This window comes from Notolabrus celidotus, chromosome 2 (assembly GCF_009762535.1).
Source record: "Notolabrus celidotus isolate fNotCel1 chromosome 2, fNotCel1.pri, whole genome shotgun sequence".
Lineage (NCBI taxonomy): Eukaryota > Metazoa > Chordata > Actinopteri > Labriformes > Labridae > Notolabrus > Notolabrus celidotus.
Window position 1 is genome coordinate 6,921,141 of NC_048273.1, and position 23,034 is coordinate 6,944,174.

A 23,034-nucleotide genomic window follows, 5' to 3' on the forward strand; every position below is an offset into this window, starting at 1 on the left:
GGAGGGGAGAACCATTCGTACCACGTGTATTTATTTTTTAAAGCTTGACTGTGAATGGGGGAGACGGATTTTTTGACCTATACTGCAGCCAGCCACCAGGGGGCAGTCACACTGCTGAAAGCCTCACCACCAGTCACCGGAACCTCTCCCTTGGTCACAACAATATCCGGTCTGTAACGGAGTCAGAGCTCGGAGCTTGTTCAGACCATAGACTGTATAAAATATGGACGTAGTATCCGTGACGTCATCCATCTGTTCCTGAGCGCTGTTTTGAAGCCAATCGACGGCGGCAGCCATATTGGAAATGTGGAACTCAACCAGGCAGAGTGTGACGTAGTGTGAGCCTCCTAGCCAACAGCTATGTGTTCCCGACCGGGAGTCACGTCAGTCGTCCTTATTTGGGCAAAACTGGTAATCTTAATATCTTCTGAACCGTCGCCTTGGAAAAAAATTCACCCCCCGTACAGTGTGTGCTGAAAGAGAGATTAGCTTCGTTGAGCCAAGCCGTTTTTTGAACCAGGCTGTAAACATGTTTATTAATGCTGCAAAGATCGTCTTTTTCCCATTCATGTCTATGTGGTTTCCGGTGTTTCTGCAGCCAGCATCAAGCGGATTTTCGATGTATTGCAGTTTATAACACTTCCACATGGGCTTCATAGTTTGAGACCGGAGGTTGCCGCTTGGTGCTAACAAGGAGCTTAGGAGGGAGGCATGCTCGTTGTAGGCTGTCTTAATAAACACAAAGGTCGGTTTTACTCCCCACGTATGCAGATTTGAAGATCTAGTGGATGATTTTTATTTTTCATGGAAAAGTGCTAGCGCTAGTTAGCATAGCCACATAGCTACATGTTCGTAGCTGTGTACCAAGACACACGTCGACATACTGACAAATAAAACAACAAGAAACACTAAATCTGTGACCAATCCTTCAGAAAGGTCCTGCTACAGACGCCTCTCCGTCAGGATCAGATTCTGGATCAGATTCAGAGGGTTGAAGTAACGCGGGTCTGTGAGCAGCCATGTCTATTCAGCCAACATGTAAACATTAGATCAACGTGCTGGAGAGCAGAGGCCACATCCACTTCCTGAGGGGGCGTGGTCAGAGGGAAAACAGACCGTTCTGAACAGGGCTGAAGAAGAGTGTTTTTCAGGCATGCCAAAATCTGATTTCAAAGTGTTTTTTTGAGCATAAACTTTAAAGACAGGTTTTGGGGAACTCTTAGACCAATATATTTTGATGAAAAAAGTGTAATATGTCACCTTTAATGTGAGGATAGAATCATGTTTTGGCAACTTCAGGCTTTTCTGACTTTGTAAACCAAAATGAAATGAAATAAACATTTTTAAACTGACAGTATCATTACTCAAGAGGTTATAAATGTGTACCAGCAGTTTGGTGAGTTAAGCTGCAGGTCATCAGACACAGCAGGCGCAGAGAGTGACGAGAGAGTGTTTAAATCATTGATAACGGATGGTGATCTTATAGGAATAAAAGAACAGAAAGAAAGTAAATTAAAGTGGTCTGTGATTGTACTTCGGCAGTCGGAAATATAACTTTGGCAACCCGCCCCGGTATCATTTACATGATGGTGAACTGCACCTGGGTTCTAAGTGCTAAACCAGAGGGTGGAATCCCTTCATTTCAAGGATCCCGAACAATTAAATCCAATAACCTGTCAGTTTTTTCACACTTTGAATCCATTAATAGAAGGTTTCTTCCTTCTTTGCAGTAGGCTAAAGCTGAACTTCTTCCTTTGGGGTTCCATTATATTTTTTAGCATGCAGTCCTGCCATCCGTCGCAACATTAGCGCTGCACATGTTGCAAGTTTCCGGCGGAAAGTTGTAGTTATCTTCCATCATGCTCCACCGGGCAAAAATGCACAGATCGGCGGGCGGTGATGACGTAGGAGACGCACATGGTTGTTGCAAACACAGAAAAGCATAGAACTGAGATGAATAGATCTGCCATACGGGCGGTGCTATATATCAGCCCCTTGTCACGATACCCGATCTAGCTTTTTGAGTCCGATCTAGCCGATACCAGGATCGGATCGGTGCATCCCTAGGAAGGACTATCACTATCACCTCTCTCTCTTACTCCCCTCTATCTGTCTTTCCAGACCCAACTTGGTCGAGGCATGATGGCTGTCTATCATGAGTCTGGTTCTGCTCGAGGTTTCTGCCTGTTAAAAGGAAGTTTTTCCTCACCACTGTAACTTGCTAAATACTGTGAGGTGCAATGCTCATGATGCATTAAGGTGGGGTCAGACTGAGTCTTACCCTGTCTTGAAGTTGGGTCTCTGTTCATAATTTGACATAGAGTGGTCTAGACCTCCTATGTTTGTAAAAGCGTCTTGAGATAACGTTTGTTGTGATTTGGCGCTATACAAATAATAATAATAATAATAATAATAATAATAATAATAATAATACATTTTATTTATAAGAGCGCTTTAAAAGATTCTCCAAGCGCTTTACAGGAAAATAAAATTATAAAGTGCAAAAAAGAAAAGAAAAGAAAAGCAAGGCAGCAAAATAAAACAAAACAAGAAAAAAATCAATCAATTCTAGGTTAAAAGCCTTTGTAAATAGGTGTGTTTTGAGTCCGGATTTGAATTTGGTGAGTGAGGTAGAGAATCTGAGGTGTTGGGGGAGAGAGTTCCAGAGGGTGGGGGCAGCCTTCTGGCTCAGCTCTCTCTTCACCACGACAGACCGGTACAGCTCCCGCATCACCGCAGACGCCGCCCCGATCCGTCAATCTCCCGCTCCCTTTTCCCCTCACTCGTGAACAAGACCCCGAGATACTTAAACTCCTCCGCCTGGGGCAAAGACTCCCCTCCGACCCGGAGAGGGCAAGCCACCCTTTTCCGACTGAGCACCATGGCCTCAGACTTGGAGGTGCTGATCCCCATCCCCGCTGCTTCACACTCAGCTGCAAACCGTCCCAGTGCGAGCTGAAGGTCACCGCTCGGTGAAGCCAATAGGACGTTATGGAGACAGTAATGGTTAAGCAAATATTAGTATGAGTGTGCCATCCCTGCACAAATCAGGGTCCAAGTTGGGCTACTTCAGGCATAAAGTCTGGACCCCCCTTGTTGGGCGTCTCCTTTCATGTTTATGTGGATGCTGAACATTTTTTTGGGTAATTCGTTAGCATTCCAGTTCTATCTATAAGCACAGAGGGAATGTACAGTGAGTTAGACACAGTGTCACATGGGCTGTCCCACTAATACACCAAAGGCTTCTCAGAATTAAACCTCATTAAAAACACAGCGTTACAGTTCAGTTTGGGTGTTTTCTACTTCCAAAGTAAACCAAAAGTATAAGTTTCTTTAGCAAGTGAATGAAGTCATGACAAAGCAGCAGGTGTTCAGAGAAAACTGGGAGAAATCAGAGCTTTAACTTTGTAGTTATTTGAAAAAGAAGTAAAAAAGCTGGGATGTTGAATAAGTCGTTTAATGATTCCAAAGTTTTCTTTACAGGATTTGATGCTTCAGTGTGTGGATGACGTGTCTTACGAATCTTGTTTTCCACATGTAACATGTTGATTTGAGACTCAAACAATCGTCTGAGCTTCAGTATGTGACGGTATGTTGTGAGTCCTCTCTGCTCTGATGGTCTCATAAATCTCTTCGGAGTGACTTTGTGTGTTTTCTGCCTTTTTCCTGAATCGTTTTCCTCTTCATGTATTTTTAGAACAAAGCGGCGCAGACACCGAGGATACTTGGTCACCATTGGTTGTCATCGTTGACGCGTCACCATTGGTCATCAGGCACAATGGGAAAGACTCCGATTAAAGGTGAGGAGCTACACGATGAAGGTCGTTCATGATTTCAAAGGTTTATTTTTATTGCAAAGTTTTGCTTTTGCTTTGACTTGATGAGTCTTTTGAAAGGTTTGTGAATCTCTTATTAAGGCAGACATTAGTTTCCCTCTGCTCCTCAGTTTGTGTGTGCTTAGTCGGTTTCCAAATGTTCAGGTAGCATTTAAGGAACATGTTCAGACTACGCCCTGACATCACATTCAAACCCTTCATCAGAGTTAGGTAGGTGTGGATAGGAAGCAGACTCTCTACTCTGTTATATTTATACCGACCATGATTCGAAGCAGTTACGAAAACACAGATATAACAAAGTGAAATTGGGTTTCTGCTTCCTCGTTTGCATGTTTAGGTGTGGATTTCAGAAACCTCTTCTGTATGTACGTTGTTGTAAGATATCTCAGATTACATGGTGAAAAACTCGCTCAGGGAAATGAACCAAAAGTAGAGTTTATTTATTTAGTAGAGTCTACATGTGGTTCAGGACGTCTTGATAAAGACTTGTACTGTCCCTTTTAGTCTTAAAGGTGACATATCATGCAAAATCGACTTTTTAATAGTTCTCTACCTGAAATATGTGTCCCTGGCATGTCTAAAACCCCCCCCGAAAATGAAAAAAATCCATTCTGCCCCTGTTCTGATTTCTCCACCTTTCTGTAAATGTGTGCTGAAACGAGCTGTTTCAGTTTTCAGTGTTTTTCATACGTCACAACGACATCCGGTCTGTAACGGAAGTCAGAGCTCGGAGCTTGTTCAACCCATAGACTGTATAAAATACAACTCAACCCCTCCTCCATTTTTCATTCCCTGCACACATGTGTGCTAACAAGGAGCTTAGGAGTGAGGCATGCTAGTTGTAGGCTGTCTTAATCAACACAAAGGTCAGTTTTACTCCCCACGTCTGCAGATTTGAAGATCTAGTGGATGATTTTTATTTTTCATGGAAAAGTGCTAGCGCTAGTTAGCATAGCCACATAGCATATCAGATTCTGGATCAAATTGGGTTGAAGTGACGCTGGTCTGTGAGCAGCCAACATGTAAACATTAGATCAACGTGCTGGAGAGTCGAGACTGCATCCACTTCCCGAGGGGGCGTGGTCAGAGAGCTCATTCTCATTTAAAGGCACAGACACAGAAAACAGCCTGTTCTGAGCAGGGCTGAAAAAGAGGGGTTTACAGGCAGACCAAAATCTGATTTCAAAGTGTTTTTTTGAGCAATAAACTTTAAAGACATGTTTTGGGGACCTCTTAGACCAATATATTTTGATTGAAAAAGAGCATAATATGTCATCTTTAAAAAAAAAAAATTTATTTACAAAAACAGAAACACTTTTTACAAGAGACGAAACATTTTTACCAGAAACAAGTTAACAAACGGCAGATTCTGACAGAAGAGGAATGAAACAAATACAGATCGAACGAGTGGTTTGTTCTGGCGGAGGTCACAGGTCGTTCTGATGTGTCCTGTTCAAATAAAAGCCAAATGGCATTTTAAAAAATAGTAATCATTCTGGATATTTTCAGAGATTATGAACAAAGAATCTCAGTTTCCATTGAGTCATTTTAAATCAGACTCAGAGTGGAACCCAATTTTTTCAAACTTCGAATGGCTGATATTTTAACTGTACACATCAGATCAAGCTGGGATTGCCTGAATTACATTATGAGGTTGTCCACTATTAATCTGAACTGTAATGAGTCGGTGGAGATTCTTAGCTTTCTGATATTTGTAATATGTCGTATGTTAAACGTGAGTATAACATTTTTCTTGTTTGTTTATAACAGATCAGAAAGATGGCAAAAAAGAGAAACTGGGACGGACAGTTCCTCCAACAGGTGCGACTCCTGCAGCAGCTAAAGGTGAGCTTTTAATTCACTCATCGTCATTTTATTTGTGTTGATTTATGTGAGTTACAGAGGTTTAATCATAAGAGGAAGTTTTTAAAAGTTTACTACTATTAGAGCTTGACAGTTGTTTTTTTAACCTTTTAAAATTTGATTGGAAAGCAATTCTCTTCCTGTTACTAGCTTTATCTCAGCACCAGGCTTCAGCTTCTCTCAAACCTCAAACATGATAAAGTTTAGATCCTTAAATTCAGCTGGTATTTTCACACTCTGTATGTATTACATTAGCAGGAGATTGGATAAGTTTCTGTTTTTTGTACATTAAAAATGAATCATTTCATTTATCCTGTAGATGCTTTCACCTGGGAAGAGTATCTGAAAGAAACGTCGGCTCTACCGGCACCACCGAGCTGTTTCCGTCAGGTATGTTCTCCTGGATTATTGAAGTGTTTCATATAAAACAAGAGCAGGCTTCCTGGAGACAGATGTGGTCTGAGCGGTTGATTCAAGTCTTGTCTGCTTTGCACATGTAGACTAAAACTGAATCAGCATATTTGTCACCACTTTTTTTAACAATCAGCAGATCAAAGAGTCTGTTAAAGGCGTTTTTGACCAGAGGAACTTTACCCAAGAACTAGGGACTTTACCCCTGAACTGCGTGCGTTTCAACCAGTGGAACTAGGGTCTAAATTTAGTTCAGGGGTAGATAATCTCCCCCCTAAAAATCTGTCTGTCTGATTGGTAGATTAACCGCAGTGTTTTTATTCCGCCCGCCGTCCACAATAACATCACACACATCTGTGATTCTCTTGATTTCTCTTTCTTTCATTTGTTCTGTCTTTTTTGTATGTGTGTGTACTTTTCAAAAGAAGAAGCTGTGATTCTCTTGATTTAGCAGCTTGTAACAGTAGTCTTCTCTCAGCCCACCGCGAATGCGTCTCTCCCGGTGTTACGGTTTTAAAAGTGACCCTGTACACTGGAGACCTTCAGCTGAATGTAACAGTGTTTGTGGAGTTTACACAGCTGTTGAAACACAGAGGGAGTTTTAAGATTCAATATCCTCATCAGATATTTAATGATCGTCTAAAGATGTTTATGAGGGATGCATCCGTCTGAAAGTCGGCAGTTAACAGGGTCGCCGTTTAAACCAAAACACTGGCGATCTCTGCAAGTGCAAAAAAAGGGAAGTTTAAATAAAGGGTAAAAAAAAACTTAACTCAAGGTGAATATTTCTTCAAACTAGTGGAATTATCTGTCCATGCAGCAGGTTAATTTGATTTAAATTTTAAAATGAGATTGTTAAATCTAGAAATAAGCAGGCTCTGAAACGTATTAAAAAGGGTTTCAAGGGTTTACTTGAAAACAAACTTCCTACAGCTACAGTTATAAGTGAAATATACTGAATATAAGCAAAGAAAATCTCATGTATTTATTTTGTATACTTAATTTGAGCAAATTAAGGCCTGGGGACAAGAAAAACACCAAGTTAAGTAAAAAATGACTCACTATTAGAAAACTATGATTACTCTGTTTCTATATATATAAGCTGGCTCATCTTAAAGTAAACCCTAACCCATCTTAAAACTAAAACTAAAATCTTTAAACCAGGTCTTATTCTTAGAATGTACCTCTGAAATGTTTCTACAGAAACCAAAACAGCAAGCTGGCTTACTGGCAACCTTTAATAAATGTCAGGCTTAACAACATATAACATCAAGAGCACTATTAATAGTGGCTCAGGGTTGATGCATACTTCAAGACATTTCAAAGAGTCTTTAGAGCCAAACCAAAACAAATATATCACCACTTTGCACAGCAGAAAAATGAGCAATCAATAAGATACAAGCTGAACTGTGTCTAGAATAGATGCCGTATGTGTTACTCTTAAATCAAGCAACTTGAAGTTGTTACTCAATCTTGATACAAGTTTTATTTGATGACACTTTAAGTGAGACAACCAATGTAGCTTATTTTAACAATCATTAACACAGTTTAAGACTCCCAGACTAATTTAGACAAAAAAGACATGTTCATAATCAATTTAAGATTCAACCACACATACAAAGATTAAAAACAAGTAAATAACTCAAGGTAATTCATCGAACATGTCTCAATCTAAGAATTAAAATCTTAGCAAGTGCCGAATTATTTGCAGTGTAGTTGTAAATAAGTCTAGCTGGAGATGTGGCGATGACATCATGTCTCCTGTAAACGAGCAAACTCTCACAGTGTCTGCGTTCTCCAAACATCTGCAGGCCAGAGTTCCTCCCTCCAACGACTTCAAGGTGGGAATGAAGCTCGAGGCTCACGACCCGCGGAATTCCACCTCGGTGTGCATCGCCACAGTGATGGGTCTGACCGGAGTCCGCCTGCGTCTCCGTCTGGACGGGAGCGACAACAGCAACGACTTCTGGAGGCTGGTGGACTCGTCCGACATCCAGCCCATCGGCACCTGTGAGAAGAACGGAGACATGCTGCAGCCGCCGCTGGGTAAGGAAGCAGGGGCGCCGCCAGGGATTTTGGGCCCCATGAAAAATATATCACGTTGAGCCCCGTATATGTCTTGTACTATATATCATTTATAATAACATCATAATCAAAGTTGCAACAGTCTTTAATAATGAATTCACAACAGAAAAGAGCAGCACTGAATCATGCAGAATAATGGATCTATAATGCTGTTCTGTATCAGCAACACTAGATTTGATACTTTATCGTGTGATCAAGTTTATTAATTACAATTATTAAGCGGTTAAAACTACTTAAACAAATTGCCCCTAGTGGGACCGCCCAAAATTCAGTCAGCATCAAAATATCTGATTTTAAGTCATTATTTGAGTAATCTCTGTGACATTAAAACAGACTAAATCACTCAATGCTTCAACCTGCCCAGCATCCAAAACAGACTATATGCTGTAGCTTATGTAGCTTAGCTATAGCTTTGTTTTTAGAGGCTTTTGTAATAGAACAGATAGAGAGAGAGAAAAAAGAGAGTCCCACAGACCCCCTTCAATAATGCTAATTGACATGCTACGTTGCTCACCTTCTTGTTCATTGAGTTGGGGGGAGTTGTGGGGAGACAGTGCACCTGCTGACATATCAGCTGCTGAGTCTGGTAGGGAGGGCGAGGAAACCCATTTAGTATAATAAGCTAAAACATAGTCCATCTCATTGTCATCAAACTAGCAAACAGGTTGATTTTAACCACTCAAAGACATTGGCTGTTTCCGAAATCGCCTACTATACTAGCAGTACGTACTGATATGTCCAAAATTCAGTATGTAGTAAGTAGTATGTGAACAAGAGCAAAATCTGCAGTAAGCCAAAACTCCCCGGATGTCCACTGATTCGGGAAAATATCTCAGTGTGCATCAGACCAGTCTGCCTCTCGTACTGTTTCCCACAATGCACAGCGCTTGTTCTGCTTTTTCTTTTTCCTCATTTTTTGGCGGGAGGAAATCTGTTTTTGGGTGCTGTGAAAGTTATCAAATTACATATAAACCACTTCCTAACTTATTAAATCATAAATGGATGCTAAATAAGCAGTTTATTTATCGGCTTCACCGTTGTTTACTTCCGCTTTCCGAAACCGGAAATCCAGCGAAGTCTGGCTCAGCATGCTGCATGACAGATCGGACAGAACAGTCATACTACATACTAAATTCAAACGCAGTATGTAGTAGGCAATACCTACTGCCTACTACATTAGTAAGTAGTATGTAGCAGGCCGTTTCGGAAACATCCTATACCAACCTTTCCTGGAGAAAAAATGGGTGACATACTGTCGCCCTTTCTTCTCTCTCTCCTCTCTCTCCTTTCTTTCCCTCCTTTTCTGGGACCCAGACTTTGTCTATCCAGACACTTTAGCTGCTTTTAGCACACTCTGTGCAACTTCTGTCTGACTGAGTGGCACAGCTGATCAGTGTGACTCAGGCTGGGCTGTACCATTTCATGCTGATGGGGGGGGGGATTAATATGAATTTGCCCAAATAAAGTAGAGATCTGTGATATACATTTTATGAAGACAACGGGACCGTTTGTTAATTCCCTTATTCTGAATAAAATATTAATTATGAGGGTTTTTTTGGGTTTTTTTTATTATTATTTCCGGGCCCCTCTGTCAGTCATGGGCCCTTAGAATCATCCTAACTTTTCCCCCCTATATTGCGCCACTGATGTCAGGGGAGGTTCAAACTCTGGACCCACTAGCCTTTAGATCCATCCTCTCGGTTTTACAGACGGTGTTACTGGACTTCTGTTGAAGCCAGTGGATGAACAAATAACTGATTACAGACTTTGGGGCCAAGACGTCTTACACTGGTGATAGTGCAGTTTGACCTGCAATGAAACAGGCGTTCAGCTGTTTTATTACACTTTCAAAACAAATACATTTCACTTTATCTGTTAGAGATTCTTGTTTTATTTCATTCTTATAAGTTTGTCGACAGTTGGAGGACTCCTGCTTCCAAGTTTTGTCTTTTTATTCAATTTCTTTGTGCATGTTTTGCAACAAAACCAGTACTTGGTTATGATACTGATTTTGAGACACTTGATAGAAGTTGTAGTGACATTATTAAAGACCCATTTATGAGCTAAATGACCATCAGGTGACACTGATACATTCAGCCTCCTTTGCTGTGTCCCTGCATGAAACCACAGCTCCTTCAGACATATCTGATAAACTTTCAGAAACCACAACACGTCAGATTCATTCACTTCCTTCCTCTAATTTACGTGCAGATCATATCTATTTATGGAGGTCAAAGCAGTTCATCCTGGATTTACACACGTCTGCTGAACCTCTGTGGCGGTCTCACAAAACAAATGCAGCAATAAAAAAGAACAGAAGGCTGATAAAAGTGAAAGGGGGAGAGTTTCTGATTTTGTTGTAATAAATCTTAAATGATAAGAAAAGCTCAATGAGTGTCAGAGTGAAGATGTTCGCAGACTCAAAATGAGAAACTTTCCCATAATTTAAATCAAAGTGTGTCGAGGTAGAGTCTCAGTTTTATCCCAATTAACTTGAACTGATGCTGTCTGAAAGGTTGGCAAAGAGGAAACTAATGCAGTAATGACTCTGAAGTTTGTGTTTTACTTAATGATTAACTTTGTTCCTGCAGGATTTCGTATGAACGCCTCCTCGTGGCCCATGTTTCTGCTGAGAACATTAAACGGAGCAGAGATGGCCCCAGGAACCGCCTTTAAGAAGGTTTGTAATGTTTCAAAATGAATCTACTGTATGAATGGAAGTATAGCACAACAGGGTTAATAATCTCCTCGTCTTCCAGGAACCTCTGAGGCCGCCACAGAACAACTTCAAGCCGGGCATGAAGCTCGAGGCCGTGGACAAGAAGAACCCGTACCTGATCTGTCCGGCCACCATCGGAGAGGTGAAGGGCGACGAGGTCTTCATCATGTTCGATGGGTGGCGAGGGGCGTTTGATTACTGGTGCAAGTTGGACTCCCGCGACATCTTCCCCGTGGGCTGGTGCTCCCTCACCAAACACAGCCTGCAGCCTCCAGGCAACAGTGGTGAGTGTTCACCTGCAGGGGGCAGCACAGGGGTGCACACACAATGAGGTCTGGTGCTGTTTGTGATCAATGTTTCAGTTATAAGATAAGATAAGATAAGATACTCCTTTATTCGTCCCCGAGTTACAGCAGCAAACAACAAGGTGTAAAGTACAAGAATTTAAACAAGGATATATATAGAAAAAGAAAAGTCCATCAGAGGAGATGGCTTGGCCACAATTCTCCACCTCCACAGGGTCCAGGACTGAGCTGGCCTTCTTCACCAGTTAGTTCAGTCTTGCTCTCCTGTATCATCATTATTCAGAAAAAAACAAAGTTAACATTAATCATCAGGTCTTTTAAAGGTGTACAGTTTACACCAGCTGATCTTTAACGGGTTACAAACCAACAGTGAGAGGAAACAGTCACATCTTGTAACTGGTAATATCAATCAATCAATCAATCTTTATTTGTATAGCACCAAATCACAACAAACGTTATCTCACGACGCTTTTACAAACATAGGAGGTCTAGACCACTCTATGTCAAATTATATCTAATCTATCTGAATATATATCTAAAAAAAAAGAAATGTCCATCAGAGACGACAGCTTGGCCATAATCCTCCTGTCAGCCACCACCTCCACAGGGTCCAGGACTGAGCTGGCCTTCTTCACCAGTTAGTTCAGTCTTGCTCTCCTGTATCCTGTCCGCCCACAGCAGGTGAAATCCTTCCAATGTGGCGTTCGTGTCCGGTGTTAGCTCTGTTAGCATGATGCTGCTCTGCCAGTATTCCCTCTGGTGCTGGGTTAGCTCGTCCACCTTATCGTAGATAGATCTTACATTCCCCATAACGGTGGGTGGAAGGACAGGTCGATGTCGTCTATTTTTAGCTTGCACCTCAGTACCAGCACGCCATCTGTGCCTCCTTCTCCTCAGCTCACAGGGAACATGGGGCCTAGTATCGTTTAGCATCAACATGCTACGGGCTGCTAACAGCTGATCTTGCATATATAATAATAATATCAACAGATGTCTATGAGCTTGGATTTGTGCCATTAGGAACTGAAATGGAATGATGATATTGAATTTGAAAAGCATGATTTGAAATTTAAATTCATGTTTGGAAACTGAATTTATTATGTTTAAATGTTTTTTTATTGAGGTAGCAATAATAAAACATTCAATGTTAGAGATATTTTCCTTCTATTCACCCCAGTAACGGGGGTCTGTGAGCAGCCGTGTATATTCAACCAACATGTAAACATTAGATCAACGTGCTGTAGAGCTGAGGCCTCATCCACTTCCTGAGGGGGCGTGGTCAGAGGGAAAACAGACCGTTCTGAGCAGGGCTGAAAAAGAGGGTTTTTCAGGCATGCCAAAATCTGATTTCAAAGTGTTTTTTTGAGCAATAAACTTTAAAGACATGTTTTGGGGACCTCTTAGACCAATATATTTAGATGAAAAAGAGCATAATATGTCACCTTTAAATTGAATAAGGTGGTGTCTAAAGTTGGCAGAGTGTTTATGTATGTTCTCTAGAGCTTTATCCCACATAACATCTTCGATCTCTACATCCAACTCCAGTTCCCAATGAGCTTTTATACCCTGTGTAGACGCTGATGTTCCAGATAACAAGTTATACAGTAAGGATAACAAATATCTGTCCCTGCCCCTCATCTGACAAAAACTATCTAAAGTATCTAAAGAAGTTGAAACTGAATGTATTTGCTTTTAAATTGTATTTAACCTTCTTGAAAATTGAACTCTCTATTTTCCTTAAGTTAAAAAATTTAAAATTAAATTTCAGTTCACATGACATCCCTAAATTGGACTTACATTTCCTGTCCTACTCTGTTATGTCATAGATTTGCTTCACAGACATGTTCTATATTTGTATGTACGGCTGCTCTTTGTCTGTCAGAAACTTTAAAGCTGTGCTGCTGGCTCTCTTGGTCAAGAGGATCCTGAAAGAATAGATCTCAGTGAGTTCTTATCCTGGTAAATAAAGGTCAAAGTGGACCTCAGGAGAGTCTCCTGACGTTGGTATCTGCCAGGTGAAGTAAGCCTTCACTGCGGCGTGTTTTAGTTAGATAAGAACTTCTTTTCTCCAGTGCCTCTGACTCACCACAGTGTCTGCACTTTGAAGGTTGCTTGGTAACAAGTTTAGTGTTTTCAACACTTGATAAACTGGGACTGAATTCACACACTTGTGGGAGACATGCTGTGTATGACTGGTGAGACTCTGCAGATACAGCACACAGTCCCGTCCTTGTGTTTGTGTGTCAGTGTGTGTTATGGTGAGCTGAGGGGCTGAAAGAGGAGGATTTATGTTCTTTATATCCATCTGTTTACATAAAGCTGCTCGGTCCGGTCTGTGTGTACGGCCGTGGAACGAAGGAGGAAGAATCTGAACCACAAAGCATTCAAATTTACAACCAGCCACTCAAACTTTCTTTACAAATGACTTCTTTAAGATCGAACACGTCCCTCCTCTCCTCCTCCTCGTCTTCTTCTGATCAGCCTCTTCAGCCTCCTCTGTCACTGTGGGCTTTGTTTTGAGGGGGTGTTGAGTGGAGGAGGAAGATTTATTCTTCCCCTCTGTGCGTGTGCGTGTGTGTGTGTGTGTGAGAGAGTGTGTGTGTGTGTGTGTGTGAAATCATGTACCAGCTGAGTCTGTGGGCTGTTTGCTGCTTTGAGTGGGAGTGTGAGTGTAAATGTTTTCCCTGTCAGCTCGGTGAGTTACACTCTTACTTCTGGTTTCTGGTCGTAGCTGTTGGCAGGTTTGTTATTCACAAAGAGAAGAAGCAGGATTCATGATGCTTACATTAGTGATGAAGATGACTTAAAGGGATGTTCCTCTTTTTGTCCTCTGTGACGTCATTTAATGTGCCTGAATCTGTCATTGAAGAGTTAGTCCTCAAGGTAAACTTCAGGGTTAACTCAGGGTTTCAGTTCTATGGAGGTGGTTCACTGCAGGTAATATTTGTTGTGATTTGGGGCTATATAAATAAAGATTGATTGATTGATTGATTGATTGATTGATTGATTGATTGACCTTGATAAAACTTTTAATGTTCTTTTTTGGGGCAATGTTGCTCTTGTTGTTAGCACAGATGAAGAGACACAGGAAATGTGGGGAGTAGAGAGAGGGGGATGACGTGCAGCAAAGGTTCATGGTCTGGAGTTTAACAGAGGAGTAAAGTCTCCAAAATCCGTCTTCATCCGGGAAGAATAAAAGCGAACTTCCTTTAAAAGTACCAAGAGCATGGGGTTGCTGGTGGCCTAGCGGTCTAAGCACCCCATGTACAGAGGCTGCAGTCCTCGTCGCAGGGGTCGCCGGTTCGATTCCCGGCCAGTCGACCATTTCCTGCATGTCTTCCCCCACTCTCTACTCCCCACATTTCCTGTCTCTCTTCAGCTGTACTATCTAATAAAGGCAAAAAGGCCAAAAACATAACTTAAAAAAAAAAAAAAAAAAAGTACCAAGAGCATAAATTACTAGGGGTGCAACGATACACAAAATCCATGGTTTGGTTCGGTTCCATATGTTTTTGTCACAGTTCGGAAAAAGAGAAATTTCCATGCCTTTTTTTACTTGTAGTTTATTGAAAACCAACATTTGTTTCAGCTCAAAAGCACAGTTTTTAAATTAAATTAAATGTATCAGGGGCAGCTATACCTGACATGTTCTGCTGTGCATGGGGGGGTTGCGCCTGCGTGCCTGCCTGCCTGCCTGCCTGCCTGCCTGCCTGCCTGCCTGCGTGCCTGCGTGCCTGCGTGCCTGCGTGCGTGCCTGCGTGCCTGCGTGCCTGCGTGCGTGCCTGCGTGCCTGCGTGCCTGCGTGCCTGCCTGCCTGCGTGCCTGCGTGCCTGCGTGCCTGCCTGCCTGCCTGCCTGCCTGCCTGCGTGCCTGCCTGCCTGCCTGCCTGCCTGCCTGCCTGCCTACCTGCCTGCCTGCCTGCCTGCCTGCGTGACCAAATGTTTGACTCTGCACGGTGTTAACTTTGGATTGTTTGGCAGTAAATAGAGTCAGGGGACGGGGAGTGAACGCCAGGGAAATGTACGCGCAGGAGGCGGGCAGAACGGCAGGATGGGATTTGATTGGTTTAATAAATTGGACCCTAATGACGGTGATTGGTTGGTGTTTTCCCAGGTTTACTCCGGCTGTAGATAGCAGCTTTTTCACTCTTTTTTAAGAACACATTATTTATTGTTACAATGTTACAATGTTACAATGTCATTTAGCAGACGCTTTTATCCAAAGCGACGTACATACAAGAACAAGAACAACACAAGTAAAGATCTAGACAAGAGGAAACAAGATCAGTAAGAGTAACAAAGAGCTTCAAGTCAATTTGGATGCAGGTACTGCCAAGCAGTGTAAAGGCAATGCACAGAAGTAAGTAAGGATTTTTTTTTTTATATAATAAAATAAGGAACATCTACAATGAAGCAACCAAACCATTTAAGACCTTCCATTATCATCATCAACAATTAACATCACCACAATAATGACCAAAGTACCAAGTGCTGGGTCACTCAAGACCTGAACACAGATTCCCAGAGTAGAGCAGGACAGTGCGAGTCAACTGTAGCTAACTGTATTGATTACCATCAGGACATAGAGATCATTTTAACCAGTATAACAAAAAGTGTATCTAAATCTGACTACCAGCCCCAGCTTTAAGGAGCAGACACATACAGGCGAAATGTGTAGGGATGCAGGATGAACAGTTTAACGCAGTTTGTGAATCAACAGTAAACAAAGTTTGATAATGAAGAAGCACAGGTAACATGTTTTATAACCTAACTGTATTTAAACAGGGGTTATATAGTTCTTAGAATATCTTCAGTACCTTCTTACTGACCTCTCTGGTGCCTTGTTGACTGTTTCAGTTCAGCTGTTTCAAACACTTTAAAAATAAAGATGCAGAACAGGACTCCGCTTCTGTCTCTGATAACAGTACAAATTCAATTACTGCACGGTGCATAATCCTTTTACCTAACATGTACTGAATAGGAAAACAATTAAGTGAAGCTCCACGAATAAACCGGAGCGTTTGACTTGTTATTTCCAGTAAAGGGATTCCCCGGTCCTAACCCAGACAGACAGAGAACATCTCTTTACTCTGATTATAATCCCAGGCTCTTACAGCAGCAGCGTGTACAGTGAGGTCACCAGGTCAGAAGATAATGACACACAATTAGACGCTCTGATTAGACCGGAGACTCTGCGGTGGCTGCAGATGGAACTGTTCTTCATTTTTATTATTAACCCCCTCTCTCCTGAGAAATGTCCAATTCAGAATCTGTGGCACCGAAAGGCTTGATGGAGGTTAAGGCTGAATAAAACAAAACAACATTAATTATATGTTTGGTTTTCCTTAGTTCTGCTCCGGAAGAGAACCCTTAAACACTCCTATTGGTCAAGAGAAGGCTTCTGTTTTACATGTTAGCATTTGTTGAACTGTGCTGTATAAAAACAGACAATCATATGGCTGTTCAAAGATTCTCAGCTATCTACTTTTTGTATTTTAAGTCCCCTCAACGTTGTTTTCAACCATATCAGTCACTCACCTAACATATTTAAGTTTAAGATCTAAGGTTAACAGTAGCTCAGTTTACAGTCCCCTTGAGCCTCTGAAGAATACAGTTTTTAATGTGAAACTGCTTGGTGCCGTTTGTTTTCATTGTTTTATTCAGAAGATGTTTTTTTCTTTTAATAGCGTTCAGTTTTTCCCACAGAGTGTGACTGTACCTGTGGCTGTAGTGGTGAGGGGGTGAGGTTGAGGGGTTAAATGTGTAAACATTGAAATTTACTACCCTATTTATCATGTTAGAATACAATGGAATAGAATGGGATGGAATGATATAGAATGGAATGGAATGGAATGGAATGTTATAGACTGGAATGGAATGATATAGAACGGAATGGAATGGAATAGAATGTTGTAGACTGGAATAGAATGGAATGGAATAGGATGGAATAGAATGTTATAGAATGGAATAGAATGTTATAGAATAGAATGGAATGGGATGGAATGGAATGAAATGGCATGGAATAGAATGGGATGGAATAGAATGGAATAGAATGATATAGAATGGAATGTTATAGAATGGAATAGAATGTTATAGAATGGAATGGAATAGAATGATATTGAATGGATTGGAATGGAATGTTATAGAATGGAATAGAATGCTATAGAATGGGATGGAATAGAATGTTAAAGAATGGAATAGAATGTTAGAATGGAATACAATGTTAGAATGGAATGGAATGAAGTAGAATGATATAGAATGGAATGTTATAGAATGGAATGGGATGGAATAGAATGTTATAGAATGGAATGGAATGGGAGGGAATAGAATGTTATAGAATGGAATAGAATTTTATAGAATGGAATAGAATGTTATGGAATGGAATGGGAGGGAATAGAATGTTATAGAATGAGATGGAATGGAATGTTATAGAATGGAATGGAATAGAATGTTATAGAATGGAATGGAATGTTACAGAAAGGACGCCTAAATAATGCAACTTGTTTTTGAAAACTGTCACTCAATATTACGTTATCACAATAGGAAATTTGCGTGTAGGCCGAGTTTTGTCTGGTTAGTACTCAACTAGAGTTTCTCCTCATTATTTATAAAAATCCCTCCTAATTTAAATAAATAACAAGACCCTAAACTATTTACTATGTACGTTAAGTTACATAAGTACACAGAGAGAGAGAGAGAGAGAGTAGATCAAACATGACTGGCCACATAAAATGTTAATGTTTGAAGTGATTGCTGTGTGTTTTTGTTGATTGTTACTGTTCTGTTTTTTGTTTTGAACTCTGTAAAGCACTTTGAATTGCTCTATGTATGAATGCTGCTTTATAAACTTGCCTTGCCTTGCCTTGCCTATGGCATCTCTGTAATCTCTCTAATCTGAGTCCATTAGTTCCAGCTGTGCAGATGAGTCTTAGTTTATGAATTTCCTCAGATATTTTTTTAATATCAAATCTGTTGTCCTCTGTTATTACAGTTACCCTGCCAAAGAGTCTGCAGATCCTCCCTGCGTCCCCTTCCAAGCCCAACAGGCGCTCCATGCAGTCCCCCTACAGACTCCCCAACCCTCTGCCCGCCTTGCCTGTCAGGAAGGGCGTGAGAGGCCGCCGCCCTAAGAGCGAGACCATCGCTCTGCTCAAAGCTGTGGCCGAGGCCGCCGCTGCCCAGAATGGGACCGTACCTGAGAACACACAGCTGGTCCCTCGACCCCACAAGAAGAGAGGCCCCAAACCTGGGAGCAAGGTGAGCATAATACTAAGCTTCTCTTTATGGAACCATCAGATGAAGTCTTCTTGTAAGTCTGTCTGCAACGTATGTGTGTGTTTTTTTAGAGAAAGTCTAAGATTCTGCAGAACCCAGCACCACTGCCCAGCATCCAGGTCCCACAAGAAAGCCCCCCCAGCCACAACTCTGTGGTCTCAACAGGTGAGAGTTAGAAAGCAGTTCAAACATTTTTAAAGCTTTTAACAGAACCCTGGGTTTGAATGATGACAAGAAGTTTCAGAATCACTTTTGTAGGTTGCTCCGGCTCCAACTAAACAGTCTTTCTCTCTAGGGATCCTTTAAAGCTGGTCCAAGAACAAAAGCTTTAACTGGCGGTACTTTGATGGAGCATGTTTGCCTTTGAGATATTACTGTGCAGCGGTTACAGCTGGCTAAAAAAGAACCACACTGGAGCCCTGCCATCCCTGGATGATCTCACACATTCACTGTGTTTCTTGTGTGTCTTTGTTGTTCCAGTGTGTGTGTACGTGAACAAGCATGGGAACTGCGGTTCTCACCTGGACAGGAAGCAAATGCAGCGTCTGCCGGACCACTTCGGCCCAGGTCCGGTGAATGCCGTGCTCCAGCAGGTGGTCCAGTCGTGTATAGACTGTGCATACCAGCCGAAAGTCCTGCTCGGCGCTCTGCAGACTCACTCAGGAGGAGGGGAGGTCGTCAGAGGTACACAGACCAGGATCATGTTTTCTTGTTATTATTGGACGTGTGTTGTAAAGGAAGCAGTTACAGTCTAAGTCAAGGCTAGCAGGTCTCCCCCTCGCGCTCCTTAGGCAGGCTTCTGTGAATTCAGGAAAAACAGGCCACACAGAGAGCAAAAGCAGGAAGAACTCAATCAACCTTAATTTCATTCCCACTCCCACCTGTGGTGCTCTGACGCCTTGTTGTACCAGATCTGAAGACCGGATAAGTGGAAGTATATCCCCAGAAAATCTATTTCTTTTACGTGTTCTTACAGATGAAGTAAGCCAGAGTGAAGCCTCTGTGTTAATAGTATTTACAGTGAAACTGAGACTCACCAGAAACAACGTATTGAGTGCTACTCAAGGGGATGCATTAAACCAAAAATGACAACATTTACTTTGCAGAAAACTGTGGAAGGGGAAAGTTTGCTCCACTTTTGATCTCACGTTAACAAACCGGACGTTGTTCATCACTAACCGCTGTATATTGTCATCAGATGGTGGATAGCAGGTTCAAAGATTGCTGTCCAAATATCCAAGCGTGATGATCAACCATTTAAACTTACTGTCCTTCCTCCAGGTAGAACAGATGGGGGAGTCTGCGTGGTCAAACTCCCAGCTGCCTCCAGTGCTTCCTTCGTGCTGCGGTTCTTGGAGACGATGTGTCATCATCTTCAGTGTGACAACCTGTTCAGCAGCCAACCGTTCAGCCACTACCCAGCATACGACAGGACCAAGTCAGGTAGCGTCTTCAGCCAGTGTTCAGGACACCAGTTCCTGAAGTGTTTTATCTTTTAATTCAAGTTCTCTTTTAAGGTCCAGTGTGGGAGTGACATATCACGCTTTTTTCATCAAAATATATTGGTCTAAGAGGTCCCCAAAACATGTCTCTAAAGTTTATGCTCAAAAAAACACTTTGAAATCAGATTTTGGCATGCTTGAAAAACCCTCATCTTCAGCCCTGCTCAGAACGGTCTGTTTTCTCTCTGACCACGCCCCCTCAGGAAGTGGGTGTGGCCTCGGCTGTCCAGCACATTGATCTAATGTTTACATGTTGGCTGCATATACACGGCTGCTCACAGACCCGCGTTACTTCAACCCTCTGAATCTGATCCAGAATCTGATCCTGACAGAGAGGCGCCTGCAGCAGGACCTTTCTGAACGATTGGTCACAGATTTTGTGTTTCTTGTTGTTTTATTTGTCAGCATGTCGACGTGTGTCTTGGTACACAGCTACAAACATGTAGCTATGTGGCTATGCTAACTAGCACAAGCACTTTTACATGAAAAATAAAAATCATCCACTAGATCTTCAAATCTGCAGACGTGGGGAGTAAAACCGACCTTTGTGTTTATTAAGACAGCCTACAACTAGCATGCCTCCCTCCTAAGCTCCTTGTTAGCACACATGTGTGCAGGGAATGAAAAACGGAGGAGGGGTTGAGTTGTATTTTATACAGTCTATGGGCTGAACAAGCTCTGAGCTCTGACTTCAGTTACAGACCGGATGTCGTTGTGACGTATGAAAAACACTGAAAACTGAAACGGCTGGTTTCAGCACACATTTACAGAAAGGTTGAGAAATCAGAACAGGGGCAGAATGGATTTTTTTCATTTTCAGGGGGTTTGTAGACATGCCAGGGACACATATTTCAGGTAGAGAACCATAAAAAGTCGATTTTGCATGATATGTCACCTTTAAAGGAGTTCTGAACTACATCTGTGTATGTTTGTGTTGTTCTAAGGCATGAGTGCACAAACAACACACCTGGACTTGTTCTTGTTTGTGTGTTTCAGTGAAAGAGGAGGCGTTGGACACTCCATCTCTGGCTCGGGGAAGTAAACGGAGTCTGTCTGGAGTGTCTCCCCCGTACGCAGCGCCTCTGTCACCCAAACATTTACGACCTGAAGCTCATCCTTCAGAGGGTACGGCTCGCTCTGCAGATGTTTTTAGATTTGAAACACCCTCAGTGGTCTAATTTAGATTTAATGCTGGAGACTCATTTCAATGTTAAATGTCTCCTTATTGCAGCCAGAATGCTGCTCAGTTATCCAGGTGTTGTTATGTGTTGCTTGTTCTTCTGGAGGCTGGAGGAAGTGGAAGCTTTCAGAGGACATCATCTGAATGTGAGTTGTGTTCCTTCCTCTCTTCAGCAGAGACTCTGCCTCATGAAGAGAACGGTCACATAAAGGAGCAGCGCTACATGGACTCAGCCTCCAACTCCATGACCCCCCGACCCCAAACAGCACGCAGCTCCTCAGAGTACCACTCCCAGACCAGCAGCATGTACCACGCCGGCAACGCCACAGCCATGCGCCGCCACTCCTCCAACCCTGCAGAGCTCGGCTCCACGCCGCCTCTCAGACGAGTGGAAGGTGCAGTAAACGCTCTGTGGAAGTAAGACGTTCAGTTACTCTCTGCCTGGCTTGTTTAATGTGTTTTGTGCTCTGGCAGCAGCCAGCTCAACCACAGGTCCTGAAGCTCCTGAGCGGGAGAGTCCACGGCTTCCCAACAAGAACCCGTCCTCCTGGTCCATCGAGGAGGTGATGCAGTTTGTGAGGGATGCAGACCCCACAGCGCTAGCTCCACACGCTGAACTCTTCAGAAAACACGTAAGTTAACACTGATCACAGACAGATTTTTGGTACCAAATATTTTCAAGCTTCTTGTGAAACGCAGATTCAGTCGTTATTCCCACAAAGCTGAAACAAGTCCTCCCTGTCCTGTAAGGGTTTCTGAACTGCTTTGTTGGGAAGTATAGACATTAAAAGTTGAGGCTCATTGAGGCATAAGGTATATGCTTTACAGTAAAGGGGTGACATTAGCACCTTCATGGAGGACTTGGAAATACAACTTTCTTAAAATCTGGAGCAGTGAGCATGACCAGCAGCTGCAGCAACTTCATCGTCACTGCATCCTTTTTTTAGTTTGGCGCCACACTCAGCTCCCATATCAGCTTACACGAGACTCCTGTTTTACAGCATTTCTTCATCATCTGTTGACACAAAGTCAGAGCCAGTAAAAGTGTCCATCCTGCTTTAATTCTTTAAGGTAATAACACATTACAGAGCATCTCTCCAGCCCTGTCAGCCAAAGAGTCGGTCACAGTTAGACGGCAGCAGAGCAGGCTTTAATGTCATCACTAGGGATGTAATCAATTAATGGAGTATGGATTAATTGATTGTTAAGAACTTGCTCGAACACGTGTTTTTGTTTCGATTTTCTATCACGTGGATCAAACATCATGTGGTCTCATATTTGGTTCAGCTATCAGGGAGGTGTTTGAAGTTTAAAGCATGTTTCTGTGTGAATCAGCTGACTATTAGGGCTGTCAAAATTGCTCCAAAATGACGTTTTAATATTCCCTCGAAAAAAAAACATAGGTTCAAACCATTCGAATATCTATATCTGCATATTGTGTCAATAACAGGTGGAGAAACTAATACAAGGAGACGTAACTACTTGTATAGGTATTTTTATTTCAGATTTAACACGCCTAAAACATACCTACACATTACAAAACAAGTAAATGACCTAATGGCCTAAAGTACGGCCCGGGGGCCAATTGCGGCCCAAGGTCCATTTATTTATGGCCCCAAGCTTCCATCTTAAATTGTGTTATTCATAGCAAAGAAACGAATCACCACCTGAATCATCTGTACATTTGCAGTTTCTTTCAAGCACACAAACAAAACTAAAGTCAATCCAGAAACATCTCAAAAAGCTTCTTATGGACTACCTGTCTAAAGCCAAAGCACTGGGAATTCTTCAAGACGGCAATAAAGAAGAAACACAAGAACTCTTAAAGCTGACAGGTTTTCAAATTCATGATTTTACCA

At 42.2% G+C, this 23,034-nt stretch overlaps 1 protein-coding gene across 4 annotated transcripts in view; it reads left to right on the forward strand.

Moving 5' to 3' along the window:
- Positions 1–23,034, forward strand: part of LOC117806974 (sex comb on midleg-like protein 2) — a 29,370-nt gene that overhangs the window by 1,608 nt on the left and 4,728 nt on the right. Inside the window, exons 2-14 of one of the 4 annotated variants that reach the window (XM_034675986.1) lie at positions 3,698–3,800; positions 5,607–5,681; positions 6,019–6,089; positions 7,922–8,156; positions 10,787–10,875; positions 10,955–11,198; positions 18,210–18,475; positions 18,565–18,658; positions 18,974–19,177; positions 19,775–19,936; positions 20,992–21,120; positions 21,349–21,570; positions 21,650–21,807. In XM_034675986.1, the coding sequence (XP_034531877.1) occupies positions 3,779–3,800; positions 5,607–5,681; positions 6,019–6,089; positions 7,922–8,156; positions 10,787–10,875; positions 10,955–11,198; positions 18,210–18,475; positions 18,565–18,658; positions 18,974–19,177; positions 19,775–19,936; positions 20,992–21,120; positions 21,349–21,570; positions 21,650–21,807 (1,971 nt within the window). In that variant the 5' untranslated portion in view covers positions 3,698–3,778. The remainder of the gene's footprint in view (positions 1–3,697; positions 3,801–5,606; positions 5,682–6,018; positions 6,090–7,921; positions 8,157–10,786; positions 10,876–10,954; positions 11,199–18,209; positions 18,476–18,564; positions 18,659–18,973; positions 19,178–19,774; positions 19,937–20,991; positions 21,121–21,348; positions 21,571–21,649; positions 21,808–23,034) is intronic. The other 3 variants (XM_034676002.1, XM_034675995.1, XM_034676011.1) reach the window with 3 other exon arrangements.